Below are 17138 nucleotides of genomic sequence, written 5' to 3' on the forward strand. Positions count from 1 at the left end.
AAAGTCACGTAGGCCAAATATCACTGTATTTTCTCTGTATCGGAGTTCATATCAGGGACGAATTGCAGAATATGGGAAATATTTTTCAAATTTAAAATGAAATGCAGCAATCTCATTGGCTTTCAAAGTAGGACAAACTGTAAATAGCATTCACATGCAAAAAAGGAAAATTGTTGTGAGGTGTTCTTGGCTCGCCTGGAAACACATGTGTCCCTATATGCAATATGAAAAAACATGAACACATATTCACGGGGAAAAAGTTATTTAAGAAAAATAAAATGTCACCTCCTGCCCCCATTAAAAAAAAATTGGATGAAAATCTAGCAGTTAAGTTATATTGATTGGCCTTAAGGTAATAATAACTTTTAAGCCTCAAATAAAAGTTACTGTAAGAATCTGGGGGCCGTTTCAATGAAGGATTTTAGTTTTACCTTTAAAGCTGCACTCTCACAGATATGCAATTTTTACAACTTTTTACAATTTTTATTTTTTGTCTTGGAAAGAGCATTTTTTTTTGCATAATATCTGAAAACCAATGAAATAAGATTGCTGACAAAAAATAAGATCATACATTTTCACATTTCCGTTCGATAATTAATGTTGTATGGCTTAAACCGTTACTAACAGGTTAAGAAAAATGCATAAATTGTCATTTTTTTAACTTAAATATAAAAATCTGCGATACAATTTTTTGTCAGCAGTCTTATATAACTGGTTTTCATGGATTGACGCAAAAATTGGCTCGTTCCAAGACAAAAAATAAAAAAGTTGTTGAAACATTCAGTCTGTGAGAGTGCAGCTTTAACCATCTTAAATCCGTATAAGGTTTCAAATGGCAACATATTGATTGTTTTTTTTCAACGACATTGTTTTTTTTTTTATAATTCTTGCTACTGTTCAATTTATTCACATATGTAGCAAAATTATGAAACTATGACACTAAGAAATTGCAATTTTCAACCAAAATTGACTTAGCATCTTTATTGGAATGCCCCCCAGTAAACAACATTATTAGATTATTTTTAGACTCTTACAGTTAGAAGTAGAACTGAAGTCAACATTTTTGTTAGCACACTCGCTTCTCACCAAGGCGACCCAGGTTCGATTCCCAGCCAGGGTGCATGTGAGTTTGGTTAATGGTCACCAAGCTGAACTGGGAACTGGGTTTAGTACTCCAGTTAACCCCACAACACAAGACCACTCTCTCGCGCAACATCGTGGCCATGAGAGTGACTAAGTATAAGTTATCATAACCTTTTTTACAATCGTTGTAAAATATTTAATGTTTAAACTAAGTATACATGTCTTTTTTTCAGGATGAAGATGGCAAATTCGACTTTGATCAAAACTCTGTGAAACACACCGAAACAGGGGAAAAGGTATGTAAATACACAAAACAGTGATTTCTTTTCCATTAAAGTGACACTCGTATTTAAAATTAATACATACACATGAATAACAAACATAAATTTTGAGTGATTAACCTTTAACTACCTACTAAATAATGCATTTATGGAAAATATTAATTACTGATAACATGATTGTAACCGTGTATTTAATTGGTGAAAAGGCGGGTCCTTTAAATGATTAAATGATTGGTGGGTCCTAAAAGATTTATGGTGATCTACTTTCATCTCATAAGATAGAAATACCGTGTTTTCTGCACCTTTCTTTTAAAATAAACACGGTTTCCTGCATAAGAACCATTGTTTTCGATAACTTATTTGGGAGTAAGAGTACATCTTTAAATCTGCCGTTTATAAGCTAAGTCCTCACAAAGAGCCTTCATTTCACCATAACTATGAAAATAATATGACCCAGACATAGTTGAATAAAATTGTCTATTGGTTTAAATATATTTTAGTTCATGAAAAGGTTCAAATGAAAATGTGTATTTCAATACCAGTAGGTAAGAATTTGATCTGAAACCAAAAGCTTATAAAGTTCATCTTCCTAATATATTAATCAAGTAAACATATATTTTTTCTTTACTTTCATTTGGCATTATATTTTTACCCAACCAGAGCACAAAGTGCTCAGCTTGAGCTATTTTGATTGGTTGCTAGTCTGTCGTTAACATTTTCCTTTAGCAACGTCTCCTCCTTTACCACTAGAACAATTTCATTCAAACTTCACAGGAATGTTCCTTGGGTAGTCCTCTTCCAGATTCCTTTAAAAAAGTGGTTTCCATGCAGAACTCTGGTTGCCGTGGCATCTGAAAGAAAATCTTTTGAAAATCTTCTTATCAGAAACCGCTGGCTCGATTCCAACATAATTTCCAAAAAATATTCCTTAAAGCTGCACTCTCACAGATAAAACGTTATGATAACTTTTTAAAAAAATATCTTGGAACGAGCCAATTTTTGCGAAAATGCATGGAAACCAGTGACAAAAATTTAAAAAACATAAAATCTCCTCCTCAGAATCCACTGGCCTGATTTTAAAATAATTTAACTGAAATGTTCCTTACGTGACTATATATCAAATTTCTTCACCCCACATTGATATGTAAAAAAGCATTGCCACCAGGCACGGGGCAGGTGTTTACCATATGTCTATATGGATAACTTTACAAAATCTTCTCAGAAACTGCTAGCTCGATTTTAAAATAATTTTACAGAATTGTTCCTTAGGTGACCCTCTATCAAACTGCACCCCCTTATGCTGTTTCATAAAAAACAATGGCTGCCATTGGTGGGGCTACTTTTCAATATATGCCTACATATATGTATATGAAACCTCGAAAATCTTCTCTTCAGAAATGTTTGGCCTGCATAATAATTCAACAGAAATGTTTCGAAGGTGACCCTATATAAAATTCCTTCACCCCATGTTGATTCATAAGTAAAATGGCCGCCAGGGGCAGCGCTTTTTCACTACATGTCTATATGGAAATGTTCCTAAAGTGAGCCTGTATCAAATTCCTTTATATTCTCAGAGGAATGTTCATTAGGTGAATTTGTTTTCTTTTTTTTCATTAATATTATTTTCTATTAATGTCTTTTATAATTGTTTTAGGGTTAGGTAGGTGAACTTTAAATTTTAAATAAAAAATATTTAGTTTTTTATACATTATTATTGATTTTTTATGTTTTTAACCAGGTTTTCACATAGTGAAACCTGGTTATTAGAATGGCGAACGTCGTTGTTTGGGCTGGCGGGTGGGCCTCCGGGCGGCGTCAAACTCACCTATGAAACTGAATAACTTTAGTAAGGGTTGACATATCTTGACCAAACTTGGTCTATAGAAAGAGGTTATGGGTACTTTTCATGGGATTGCGTTTGGGGTCCCTAGGGTCAAGGTCACTGTTACTAAAAATAGAAAAACGGTTGAAACTGAATTATTTTAGTCAGGGTCTACATTTCTTGACCAAACCAGGTATAAAGGAAGAGTTTATGGATACCTTTCATGGGATTGCGTTTGGGGTCCCTAGGGTCAAGGTCAAGGTCATTGTTACTAAATATAGAAAAACGGTTGAAACTGAATAACTTTAGTTAGGGATGACATATCTTGACTAAACTTTGTCTATAGGAAGAGTTTATGGATACCTTTCATGGGATTGCGTTTGGGGTCTCGAGGGTCAAGATCAAGGTCACTGTTATTAAAAATAGAAATATGGTTGAAACTGAATAACTTTAGTTAGGGATGACATATCTTGATTAAGCTTGGTCTATAGAAAGAGTTTATGGATACCTTTCATGGGATTGGTTTGGGGTCCCTAGGTTCAAGGTCAAGGTCACTGTTACTAAAAATAGAAAAACGGTTGAAACTGAATAACTTTAGTTAGGGATGACATATCTTGACCAAACTTGGTCTTTAGGAAGAGTTTATGGAGACCTTTCATGGGATTGCGTTTGGGGTCCCTAGGGTCAAGGTCACTGTTCCTTAAAATAGAAAAATGGTTCAAACTGAATATCTTTTGTTAGGGTTGACATTTCTTGACCAAACCTGGTCTATAGGAAGAGTTTATGGATACTTTTATGGGATTGCGTTTTGGGGTCCCTAGATTCAAGGTCAAGGTCACTGTTACTAAAAATAGAAAAACAGTTGAAACTGAATTATTTTAGTCAGGGTCTACATTTCTTGACCAAACCAGGTATAAAGGAAGAGTTTATGGATACCTTTCATGGGATTGCGTTTGGGGTCCCTAGATTCACTGTTACTAAAAATAGAAAAATGGTTGAAACTGAATAACTTAAGTTGACATATCCTGACACAACTTGGTATAAAGGAAGAGTTTATGGATTGCATTTGGGGTCCCTAGGTTCAAGGTCAGTTACTAAAAATAGAAAAACAGACACCGGCTGAAGTTCTTCTGTCAATTATTAAAAACCTGGTTTTGTTGCATTGTGGTGTTTCTTGTTTTATTTTATTTTTATAATTATTTTATTGTTTTACAATCATTGAAGATTTCAACTTCAATCTTTATGAACTTATTCACAGTAACAATGTGCTGTAAGAGTTATGGCCCTTAGTAACATTTTAAACAAATTCTTATTTCATGTTTAAAAAAATGGGTCATATTATAGTTTCACCTGTGGCACAGGGGCGGGCAGCGTCCAGTATGTTGTCCGATCAATATTTTTAGAACCTTTTGTAGAACCAAGTGAGCGATATCGGGCCATCTCGGCCCACTTGTTTCCAGAAATTAGGACTTTTCCTGCTTATATTTCCAATTAGAAATCCACAGATAGTTTAAAAGATGTGCAAGGTTAAGCACTGAAAGATCTTATTCATGCACATTCATTAATAACCAGTGAGCAATTGCAGTTTAGCCAATATAATCAGACGTCGTAAATCTGTCTTTGAGACTCGGACTCGGAAAATCTTTTAGGGGCATGAATCATCTCTTGTATATTTATTTTGACAGATAATGATAAATAATAAATGATTGTTAAACATGGTATTGCAACAGATATGGCCATTATAACCATCGTTGCTCTTCTTTTAACATCTGTTCAATAAAATGATGATTCGCCGTTCTGAGTCTTGAGATTCAGACTCAGATTCAGACTCAGATTCAGACTTAAGACTGAAGTGAATATATGGCGACAGTGGATTAGTTAATAGTAGAAAACATAAAAAAAAGTGTAGGTATATGATTGGAAAAAAAGTTTATTTAAGGAAATGAAATATGTTGTACTGAGTTTTAAGGCTTGTTTGAAAAACAGTTGGAGTATTGTGACTGCCTTGGTGTCAAGACTTGGCATTGTTGTCGACGTTGCGCAAAAACTTGAACCTTAGCCATCACTTCGGAACCGTTGAAGACATTGGGATGAAACTTATATATATATAATGAAGTTTCATTCAGTATATATATATATTATATTTATATATATTGCCAGAGAAAAAATGCACATGTACAGCAAGACCCAAAACTCTAGCTCAAATAAATGTTGAATAATGAGTTAAGCTATTGTATTTACAATGTTAATGTGTAAGGATTAGATGGTTACTGTAGATGGTTTTTAATTCGTGAGGATATATTTGTGATTTTGGGGTTTGGGCTAATACCACGAAGTCTAAAATTGTCTGACCCCTTATTTAATCAACTGAAAGCAGTATTGTATGGATTATTTCGTTTTTTAAAATGGGACATCATTGATTTGTGAAAAATTGTGAAAAAACAATCTTGTGATATAAACAATATAAAGAATTTATTAAAACAGAGGGTAGCAGTGTAGCAACAGAAGACCGCTTTTATAAACAATTCTTTGAAACTGCATTTTAATTAAAAAAATCTTGAAAACTAGTTTCTGATGTTATATCTTGGAAACATTGCACTTTTTGCTTTCCAACTAATATAATTCTCTTTATCCATATTTACCCAGATCCAGAGCTGGTACAAGCCGGGTGAAAATTGGGACAACATGTTTACCACCCTCGCATCGACGTACGAGGAGTGCCGGGCGGAATGTGTGGGCCTCTACCTTTGTCTATCAACTGATGTCCTTAGGTAAGAGAGAATGAATTCATCCATTGTAATCAGACTCTTTGATCGACACTTCTAAGCCCTTCTTAGACTTCTGAATTAGGACTTGAACGCTTTTGGGCTGTGGGCCTGTGCTTATTTCAACATCACATGTGATATCTGAGATAGGGCCAGGCCCAATATCACAAAAATACTTAAGTCAAATCTCAAACTCAATCTCAACTCATTTAACTATAAAACATCAAAATTTATTGAAAAAAAATAATATGATTTTACACATAAGAAAACTACATTCTATCATTGAATATGTTGATTTAAATCTTTGGTCTAGATTCCAAGGGAAAAATATTCTACAGCCAAAAATATACTTGAGTACAATTCATTGCCTTTTAACAATTACTCAAGTATATTTTTTGCTCTAGCATTAGTTTTCTTTGAAATATTGTCAAAATCTTTCAATAACATATTCTTTGAGAAAATACATTTTCAAAAAGTATAAAAACATACAAGATTTTGAATAATACTATGCTTTTTTGTGGTAAATTGAGTTGAGACTGAGACTTAACTTGAGTATTTTCGTGATATTGGGGCCAGTTGTTAGAAAAATAAAATGTTCCCAATTACTGGACTCATATATTTCTTGTGTAAAGGTAGTTCAATCAGAGATATTTTAAAGACAAATTAACTTAAGGGAATTTTAGTAGGTGAATTATTACTCTTTTCAGCAATGCTCGATTGTCTATAAAAGGAGGTTTTGTCGTGCCTGTCAGATCAGAAAGTCTTGGTTGTGCCACATGGGTTTAAACCATGCAGATTTGCTTAACAATGAAAATGATGAAATATGGACTGAGTGTCACTATTTATCCCCTTATACTTGTAAATGCCAGGATATTTAGGCTCAAAGACAGAGATGATGTCTATGTTAATGCAGGGATGTGATTTGTCCATGGATTCGCGGAATTCCGCGGATCTAATAGCCCCAGGGAACCCCCTGCACCCCCCCCCCCCCCCCCAAAAAAAAAAAATAATAAAAAAATATTTATTTTTTTCAGCTGATTTAAAAAGTTACCAGAGTGCTTTTGGTTGTTAGAGATGATGTTCCAGTTAGCTTCAAATTTAAAGTCAAAAGAACCCTCAAAAGAGTTTCTAAAAATCCAGCTTTTCTTCTACGGCAGTGTGCTTTTGATCCCAAAAGTGCCCCGAAAACTCTTGGCCGAAATGGTTTCAGCCCTTTAGTTGCCAGGTCAATCACATCCCTGTAATGGGTTGAACATGTTCAGAGCTGGCCTTCTATCACGGGAGTTCTACTCTCCAGAAATGCAGAAAATCTTAATCAATCATTGATGTTAAAACCACCCTCCACATTGTAATTCCAGGATATTTGGGTATGAAGACGATGATGCTGATGATGTGATCTATGTCAACTGGTTGAACATGGTCAGGGCTGGCCTACTCTCTCTCGAGTTCTACTCTCCAGAAATGCAACAGTGGCGACAGGCACACATGAATGCAAGGTCAGTAGTCATCATGATAGAAGAGGTTTGATTTAAAGGTACACTCTCACAGATTGTCAGTTTTAAAACCTTTTTAAAAAATTGTCTCAGAATCAGCTGATTTTGGCATGAATCCCTTTAATTCAGCATATTAGATAATATACAAAATAACAGATCTCAATTGTTTAGTAATCTGCTGAAAATTTCATTTTTCTTAAAGCAAAGTAATGCTTTTAGCCATAAAACATCAAATTTTCAAACATAAATATGATAAACTATGATCTGTTATTTCATCAGCAATCTTATATCACTTTCTTCCAAACATTTATGCAAAAATTTTCAAAGACGAAAATTAAAAAAAGCTGTCAAAACAATCAATCTGTGAGAGTGCAGCTTTAGCTTTACAGATTTGACACTCCAAGAATAGATTACATAAGAATTTACTTGTCGCCAACTGCATCATAATTTTCAGCGTTTATTTTGCAAGTTAAAGGGAATTGAAGCGGGGCCGCTTGATAGGGGAACGATATTTTTATGATGCATAAATATTGCAACTGGTAGCACTACATGTACATGCTAAACCATTTTAAAGTTCATCATAATAATGCACCATTATGATGCATCAATAGTTCAGCTAGTAGCACTATATGTTAACCATTTAAGAAAATGTTAAAATTAGGTAGTTCTGTCTGTTTCAAAAATTTATTGCATTGTTAACTGGTGGATAGAGATTGGCTGTAGATTGATTAGGGTTATTCCATTTAAACATATAACCCACAGGGGAGAGGCAATTATTTAAATAGTGTATAGGTGGGTGTCTTTTTTCGCTAATTTGGACATCACTAGGGTAATTTTGCTTCTGTAGGGGGGTGGCATAATTTAAAAGTGTCTTCCCCCCCAGGGGTTATATGTTTAAATGGAACAGCCTTTAGCCCACTCTCAATAGTAGAAACTTCAATCATTTTGCTTATCTGAATATTTAAGTCACTGTGATCACTGTTACGTAATTTTGTACATGGTGCTTGCAGCTTTAGAACCTCAGAGAAGGTTTTAAATCTACCTTACATAGACGGTCATTGAAATATCTATGATCAGCCACACCTTGCCTTCCATGTAAAAACAGAGCATAGCAATGGGATGATTTTAGCTTTGATACAAGAATTGTAGTTGCACATTAACCTATGTTGCACTATTTTGTCAACATTATTTACTTTAATAATGAATATTTATTGAAATGGTATTTATTTCAGTTAATTATCAAATGGTGCTAATAAAGTGTTAACAGAATTTGTAATTTGGCTATTAAAGATGTTTTCTATATGTTTTGTAACCTATCTCACGTATTTACAGGTTTGTGATCCTGAGGGTGCTGTTAGAAGCTGGCGAAGATCTCGTAAAGATCAAGAAGACTACTGGTGAAGACGGGAACCCTGACATTGAGATCACCCTTGACAGATCCAAGATCAACTCTGTTGGGAAACCAGCCATTGGGGACTTTCTCAAGAAACTCCAGGTAAGAGAGAAATAATAAAATTATTAATTCCTCAGTTAACCCTCAATTAAGACTGCTTTGCAATGGCAAAAATTACAAAAATCTTGTGAGCATATTGCATCAGTTCAAAATGACGCGCTGGCAAATGGCAAGGGGAATAGTATTGTTAATGAAACCAATCCACCTAAACATGGCCAAGATTGTGACGCAAATGCTCTGGAATTCACTGTAACTATCCCTTATAAGCAAGTTTTAACTGGCCATTTTGTGATGTCGAAATTCCTGATATCAAAAACTTAGAACTTATGTCCAGGATCATATTATAAATAGTTACAAGTTACTTACCATGAAAAGTTATATTTTATTATACACCCATCATAAATCCACATGTTATACGTATCACAAAATATAGTAGTCTGTTTTCACTGTAATGCTATAAGGCTGTATTCCACTGTGCTGATGTCTTACCATAAACAAGTGTCTTTGGGCGATGCTAAAATGACGTCTTAAGACAAAATAGTGCATCATTAAAATGACAATTATGATGAAAACATGTGTCTTTTAAGTGATTTAATCAGTAATTTATATAATAAAAGGATTATTAGTTCTGGGTCGCATGTACGTAAACATTTTTCCAGATTTTGATTTTGCACAGCTAGCACCTTGTGAAATTTGAATTTGCAAATTCCACTCAAGGTCAATACATGCATTTTCATGTTTAACTCATTTGACTTCAATGATAAACGACAAAGAAAGCATATGTATAAAGATTGTTTCAATCAAAGGGACTGTACACCAGATTGGCACCATATTTTTTTTCTGTGACAAATCTCAGGACAATTATTAAATAAAATGTTTTACACTTTGACAACAATTGTTAAAAAAAATACCAAAATTAAAAAAAAAATCGCGTCCGGGTTCACCGGTGTCGCCAAAATTGCAGTCCAGTGTTGTATCCACTGTGCTACGAAGGCTTACCCTGAACAGATGTAATATTTATGCTATATACCTTACTTGGTAATATCACGTGATAACATCCACTAGCCAATCTAAAAAAAAAAATTAAAAAAAATTAATGGTCAAATAGGAAAAAACTGCGAAACATAAATTAATTGTAAACTATGGGGTACTTCAGTCAGTAAGTTTCAATGCATTGTACACATTGATACCAAGATTACGTCAGTTTTCGATATTTTTCTGGGTTTTTTTCCCGCTTTTTCATCATATGGAGTACAGTCCCTTTAAAAGTCTCCAAACTCATCAAAAGTTTTTTGCAGTTATTGCCCTTTAAAGTTCTTATTATTCCCTTTTCCATTAAGGTGTACAAGTCCACATGTGATGTGACAGAGGGCCGCAAGATGTACGAGTATTACTCTGACGTGCACGACAGCGACGATCCCCACTTCATCGACCTGCGCGAGATTGTCATGGCGCGTAAACAGCCAAGGAAAATGTTTGTCCAGCACAATACATACCTTCAGGATGGTAAGCTTTTATAGCTTTAAGATTGTCTGGTAACCGCAGTGGTTAGCACACTCACTTCTCACCAAGGTGACCCAAGATCGATTCCCGTCCTGGGCACACGATCCCAGCTTGGGCACAAGTGACCACACTTATGTGCAACATTGTGCCAACGAGAGTGACCTAGTATAAGTTATCATATTTTTTTTCACAATCGTTGTAAAATATATAATATTTAAACTAAGCTTTTAATGTCTTTGTGTTTGCAAGTCCTTGTAGTTAGATATCCATAAGAGCTTGATTATTTTTTCTATCCAGATCAGCCCATGCATGACTGGATTATGTCCCCTGAAATGGTGTAGCCTATCAAAAGTATACTTTAAAAGAGACAATTTGTTAAGAGCCTTGTATTATTATAGTGTTCAGAATAAAAAAAGTCATGCCAGTAGAGCAAAAGCCCTCCGGGGGGCCTCTTGCTTAAATTTTTTGAGTAATTCTCTGAACGGAAAAAAAAATACAATAGTGTCTCTTTTTCATTTCATCGCTTTTTACATGTTTGTTCAAAAGATTAAAGGATTTTAATAACTTGCTCCTAGTTTTTACCACTATCACTAGGAAGCATTTTCTGGCTAAATACCTTCAAGGTCCAGCTACATTTGGGGTTAATTGTCTGCTCAAATTTTACCAACAGTTTAAGGATTTTGAAAAACTTGGCACAAATGTTCACATCTTCAATCTTACATGCATAGCTCTGAAAATAAATCATATTGCAAACTGACACAATATGATAGGGTTATTGGTACTTTCTTTTGATACGGCTTGTTGTACTGGACATGAGTGGATTTTGCAGATTCTGAAAAAAAATCATGAGAGTCGAATACGACATTCTGGATCATAATGCAGTACTAATATCCTTTTAATTCTATACATTACTGGTTAAATCACTTAAAAGATACATGTTTTCATAATATGTAATATTTTAATGATGCACTATTTTGTTTTTATGATGTCATTTTAACATCGCTCGCAATGATGCATTTATGATGCGATGTCAGCAGAGTGGTATAACTAGCACATAATACGGCCGTATTCCACTGGTTTTCAACATGGATTATCATTCCTTGAAATATGAATTGCGTGTGGATCTGCAGTGATTTTTAAAAAAAATATTTTTACCGCCTGTGGCTTGCAAATTGGGAAAAAGACCAGATTGGGAAAAAATACAAAATCAGATCAAAATAGCAAATAAAATGGCAAATATACATGTTTACCTTTTTATGCATAGTTTATGTTATGAAACATAATGTGCATTTATCAAATTGGAATTTTTTTTGGGGGGGGGGGGTGGACATTTTTTTGCAAGTGGAGACAGCCTTCAGAAGGCAGTAAATTGCACCCAAAAAATCATTGATCTATGATGGGTATATTAAAAACAAAACAATTTCTTTGTTACAGATGGCACTGTTAACCTGAAGATTTACGAGGGACGTGCAGAGGACCTAATTCAGTCATGGGTAGATCGCTTCCCGACACCCGATGTTGACGGAGATATCCAAGAGATCTGGGAGAATGACAGACAGTACTTCGAATGAAGCTCCGTTTGGCATCAGCAGTGCCATATAGTTCCTTCAAAACTTGCTTTTGTCGTACATAGTGGTATTAAAATTGAGGACTTTTATTGAAGTGACCTTCTAGTACTTCAAAAACTCTTAAAGGTTTAAAGCCAATGTAATTTTTTTTTTTTATGAAATTATTTTTTGTCGACAAATGTTCTACTCATGTTGTTATATTTTTTGTGAGAGATATTTCTTTCTGAATCTCTGCTTCCAACTTTAGGCCAAAATTTCTGTGTCTGTTGCATTTACATGACAAGACCTGCATTTTCATGTTACAAGTGAAAATATGTAGAAAGTTAACTTGTGGAGATCAGAAATGAGTGTTAGATTTATGGAAAATGATAATTTATAAAAAAACAACAACAGTATTTAGAATAACTAATTTACATACTTTATCTTCATTTGCTTACTTAAGCAAATATGCTTTATTATTGTTCTAAGTGTAATATATTTTATTTCTTATAGTGAAGGTCAAAAATATAAAATGTTGTTTCTGGTTTTGCTGTCCCCTCCCAAACTTAAGTGTATAAGTCAGGTTTTCATTTATTTTATTTTATTAATATTTGTAGGTTAAGTTGTATTTAAATATCATTGTCACTCTAAAATGCAGCACCATTGGGTCTGGATACATACCATTGGGTCTGGATACATACCATTGGGTCTGGATACATACCATTGGGTCTGGATACATACCATTGGGTCTGGATACATACCATTGGGTCTGGATACATACCATTGGGTCTGGATACATACCATTGGGTCTGGATACATACCATTGGGTCTGGATACATACCATTGGGTCTGGATACATGTTTACTTGAACACTCTATGAAAACAATACATTTAGGTGATTTCCTGAATCTAGAAACTAAGAAAAAGATTTACAGCGTCAAAAAACTTCAAAAAAATTGTCAGGGGTTATTAAAAATAAAAAATAGAATCGGGTGGGAAAAAAGGGTTTGTCAGCGAGCCGGAAACAAACAATTATTTATTTATTCTTATGCTTTCTTTACATTAAATACATGGTCCATGCTGTCACTATTAATGATTTTGTGTGTGAAATTATTAAACTTTAGAAGTCAGTGTCTTCTGTCGTTAAAATGGCCATAGTAAGATACTCTGAACCACATTTAAACCTTGAGTACTTGGCTTTAGTTAAAAGAAACAGGGATGATCATTTTCAAGGGATGTTTTAATAAAGATCTACGTGGATTTTAGCAGTATGACAAGGCCACATCAGTAAGTCAAGGTTAAATTCTTGACCTACTGATGTGTCCTTGACCTACTGATGATGTGAACTTGACCTACTGATGTGTTCTTGACCTTGACCTACTGATGTTAACTTGACCTACTGATGTGTTCTTGACCTTGACCTACTGATGTGTTCTTGACCTACTGATGTGTCCTTGGTCTACTGATGTGAACCTGACCTACTGGTGTGAACTTGAACTACTAATGTGTTCTTGACCTACTTATGTGTTCTTGACCTACTGATGTGAACTTGAGCTACTGATGTGAACTTGACCTACTGATGTGTTTTTGACATACTGATCTGTCCTTGACCTATTGATGTGTTCTTGATCTGCCAATGTGAACTTGACCTACCAATGTGTTCTTGATCTACCAATGTGTTCTTGACCTACCAATGTGAACTTGACTTACTGATGTTAAGTTGACCTACTGATGTGTTCTTGACCTACCGATGTGTTCTTGACCTACCAATGTGAACTTGACCTACTGATGTTAACTTGACCTACTGATGTGTTCTTGACCTACTGATGTGTTCTTGACCTACTGATGTGTCCTTGACCCACTGATGTGTTCTTGACCCACTGATGTGTCCTTGACCCACTGATGTGTCCTTGACCCACTGATGTGTCCTTGACCCACTGATGTGTCCTTGACCCACTGATGTGTCCTTGACCCACTGATGTGTCCTTGACCCACTGATGTGTCCTTGACCCACTGATGTGTTCTTGACCCACTGATGTGTCCTTGACCCACTGATGTGTCCTTGACCCACTGATGTGTCCTTGACCCACTGATGTGTCCTTGACCCACTGATGTGTTCTTGACCCACTGATGTGTCCTTGACCCACTGATGTGTCCTTGACCCACTGATGTGTCCTTGACCCACTGATGTGTCCTTGACCCACTGATGTGTCCTTGACGTACTGATGTGTTCTTGACCTACTGATGTGTTCTTGACGTACTGATGTGTTCTTGACCTACTGATGTGTCCTTGACGTACTGATGTGTTATTGACCTACTAATGTGTTCTTGACGTACTGATGTGTTCTTGACCTACTAATGTGTCCTTGACCAACTACTGGTATGGTTTTAACATAGATCATGTAGGTAATATTATACTACATTTCATCTCATTAAATTATTGAAATATTGCAATTAAATGGTCGATCAGCAGATGTTCTTGTAATAGAGGCAGTAGAAAGAATCTATATAGTTGTAGGAACTGTGAAAAAATCATTTTCCATTCAATGTATATATTTCAAGATAATTTGAAAAAAGATTTCTTTTTAAAAAAATGCAATAACTTGTTGCCAACCATTTTTTAAGATATTTGAACTGTTTTCGATCAGTGTGTTTTGCATATGAAAATTGTGTACACTACAAACATTTAAGGGAACATGCAGACGATATGGTTTTATAGCGAAATCTCGTGCGGCAGTGCTATTCTCGGATGTATATGGACGGTTTACATAATCAGTAATCGGTATGTTTAAGCCCGCTGCAAGAAGATCGCGTAGTAAGTTTATTTAGTAGTTAAACTTAATCACTTAATGAATTCTTAGTAATGTTAATTATGTTTGCAATAATACACCACTGGCTATCGATTTAAACTTAGATCAATAAATACAACTCTAAAACACTACATTTAATAAAAGATATAAATTTAATAAATGATATAATTAAAAAATTTACGAACTACTTCTACTGATGTACCGGCATGCATCCGAGGTTGTTTTCGATAAAATGGCCGAGGAGCTCCGAATGTCTCGAAGCTTGCCGGAGATGGCCGAGTTGTTACGATTGCCGGCACCATAAGCAAAATACACGAAAGTGATTCACGCGATGCACGAAATACTTAGCGAACAGCAAAATGTATACAGAATATTTATTGTTTTACATATTTAATTTTTGAAATGATCGAATCAGGCGGATAGGCTTCATGGATTTTCGCAGGGATTTTAGAACGTTACAATGATTATAAAATCGACTATAAAACATTATCGATTAGTTCATCTCCTGAGTAATGAGACGGAACGCGCATTTTTTTCGAGTTCCATTACTTTTAAGTAGTTTATAAATAATGTTAATGAGTTTTTATATACATAATGGCGAAAAAAACATTTCGTTTCTTTTCTCCTTTCGTTTCACATGAAATGATGGGGTATTACAAAGTATCATTATATACATCGATTTAACCATTAATTATTAAATGCAAGTCACCATAAAACGTACTTTAACGAAACCATATATTATGTAGCGCCCGCAGTAGTCAAGAAAGAAAACACTCAAAAAGTATAGAGACTAAATGAATTAAAGCCTCAGTGCCACTTAGGATTAAATAAGAGAAAAGGGTGAGTAAATAACTATACAGTAAAAGTCATACCGGTCATTGAATCTATTGATAACTGTTAAAGAATCTAACCCGCAAAAAGCTATTAATATCTCATATTCATCCATAAATCATTGTTATATGTTCCTAGTGCCCATATACAGTCTTTGCATCATTTGAAAGGTGATTGCTTTCTGGTTACTATTATATAAAATAAAATGACTAACAGTGGATCATTCGTGAAGTTATTTAAGGAATGAATTGCGGGGTTGATGTCATTATCGGGGTATTAACGCAATTGGGTTGGTCAATGTGTGTGGAAATCACTTTAAAACGTAAAAATTGAAACACTTCTGGCACAAATATATTTAAAATATAATAACTAACACTTTCTAAAATGTTGATCTATATTTTACGGGACCTGCTGACACAATACACCCAATAACAAGTGCAATAGCTTTCATGTATATTGTTATGCAATGAATTACGCTCCGAATATCCGAAGATGTTGCGTCCATCGATTGATGAACGCATTGCCGCAAGGCAGTTCATTTAAGGAACGGAAGTTGAGGTGTAAATATTACAGTTTATACCTTTGCTCTATCTTTCAACTGAAATCGGCATTTGAAGGCCAACCAAACTTGTTTGTACTATCATTATACAGTTATATTTTCTGCACACACAACATTCTTTCAAATGATATTAAACTAATATGGGGTCACCAGGCATCTTAAATTCACATATTTGTGATGGGATACCATAAACCGATCATAAGTTGAAAACAGACGTCATTATTAAAAACAAAGCACTGAAATTGCTGAACGACTGAGCGATGGTTGCACCAATGGGTTACTTGTCAGTGCTGGTACACAATCCATTACAAAATGTCAGTCATTTTTCTGATGTTTGTATGTGTGGAAAGCGAGAATTTTGGACTTAAAATACATCAGTGAGAATGTTTTATCTTCCAGCGTTTTGAACAAAGTCTTAAATACGATTAGGGTTTCTTTAAAATTATCCGTTTGCTATCCTCAAATAACTAATTATGTTGTGTGTTTTTGTGAAACATTGAATAGCTTTTCGTAAAGATTACACATTTTAGGTAAGATCCTAGTGTGGCTAGGGAACGTCCATAGTTCATTTCATAGTTCATTTCCAAAAGGGTACAATTTTTTCAAAACCAAATCGTTTGATTGTTGAGAAGCATCCAAAATATCTGGGTACGAAACTTACATGAAACGAAACGTACACATTTCGCAGTTCGAATACTTTCTACTTGTAAACGTTTTCAAGCTCAACATCCAACTCAAGTTATTGTCAGTATATAATTTTTCCATTTGTATATTGTTTGCATTTGTAAACATTACTGCTCATCAGTAGGGTTTCGTCCGCGGGAGGGAACTATTTTCTCAGTGGCGGAGTCAGCCAGTTGTCAATATGAGTAATATTTAACCACCACTGCAAGACTTTTGGAAAATACTCTCTAACCTATGCCACTTTTATAATATACAGTCTACACTGAACGTTTAAACTGCATGATTTCTAAAAATGCGCATACTACTG

At 34.8% G+C, this 17138-nt stretch overlaps 1 protein-coding gene across 2 annotated transcripts in view; it reads left to right on the plus strand.

Annotated features, from left to right (window-relative positions):
• LOC128207886 (dipeptidyl peptidase 3-like) overlaps window positions 1–13078 on the plus strand; it is a 57328-nt gene extending 44250 nt beyond the window's left edge. For both annotated transcript variants that reach the window (XM_052911067.1, XM_052911068.1), the window contains exons 13-18: window positions 1317–1379; window positions 5833–5957; window positions 7310–7447; window positions 8777–8939; window positions 10238–10403; window positions 11835–13078. In XM_052911067.1, the coding sequence (XP_052767027.1) occupies window positions 1317–1379; window positions 5833–5957; window positions 7310–7447; window positions 8777–8939; window positions 10238–10403; window positions 11835–11971 (792 nt within the window). In that variant the 3' untranslated portion in view covers window positions 11972–13078. The remainder of the gene's footprint in view (window positions 1–1316; window positions 1380–5832; window positions 5958–7309; window positions 7448–8776; window positions 8940–10237; window positions 10404–11834) is intronic.
• Window positions 13079–17138: the final 4060 nt, after the last annotated feature.

The sequence above is a fragment of the Mya arenaria genome, chromosome 11 (genome assembly GCF_026914265.1).
Source record: "Mya arenaria isolate MELC-2E11 chromosome 11, ASM2691426v1".
Classification (NCBI taxonomy): Eukaryota; Metazoa; Mollusca; class Bivalvia; order Myida; family Myidae; genus Mya; species Mya arenaria.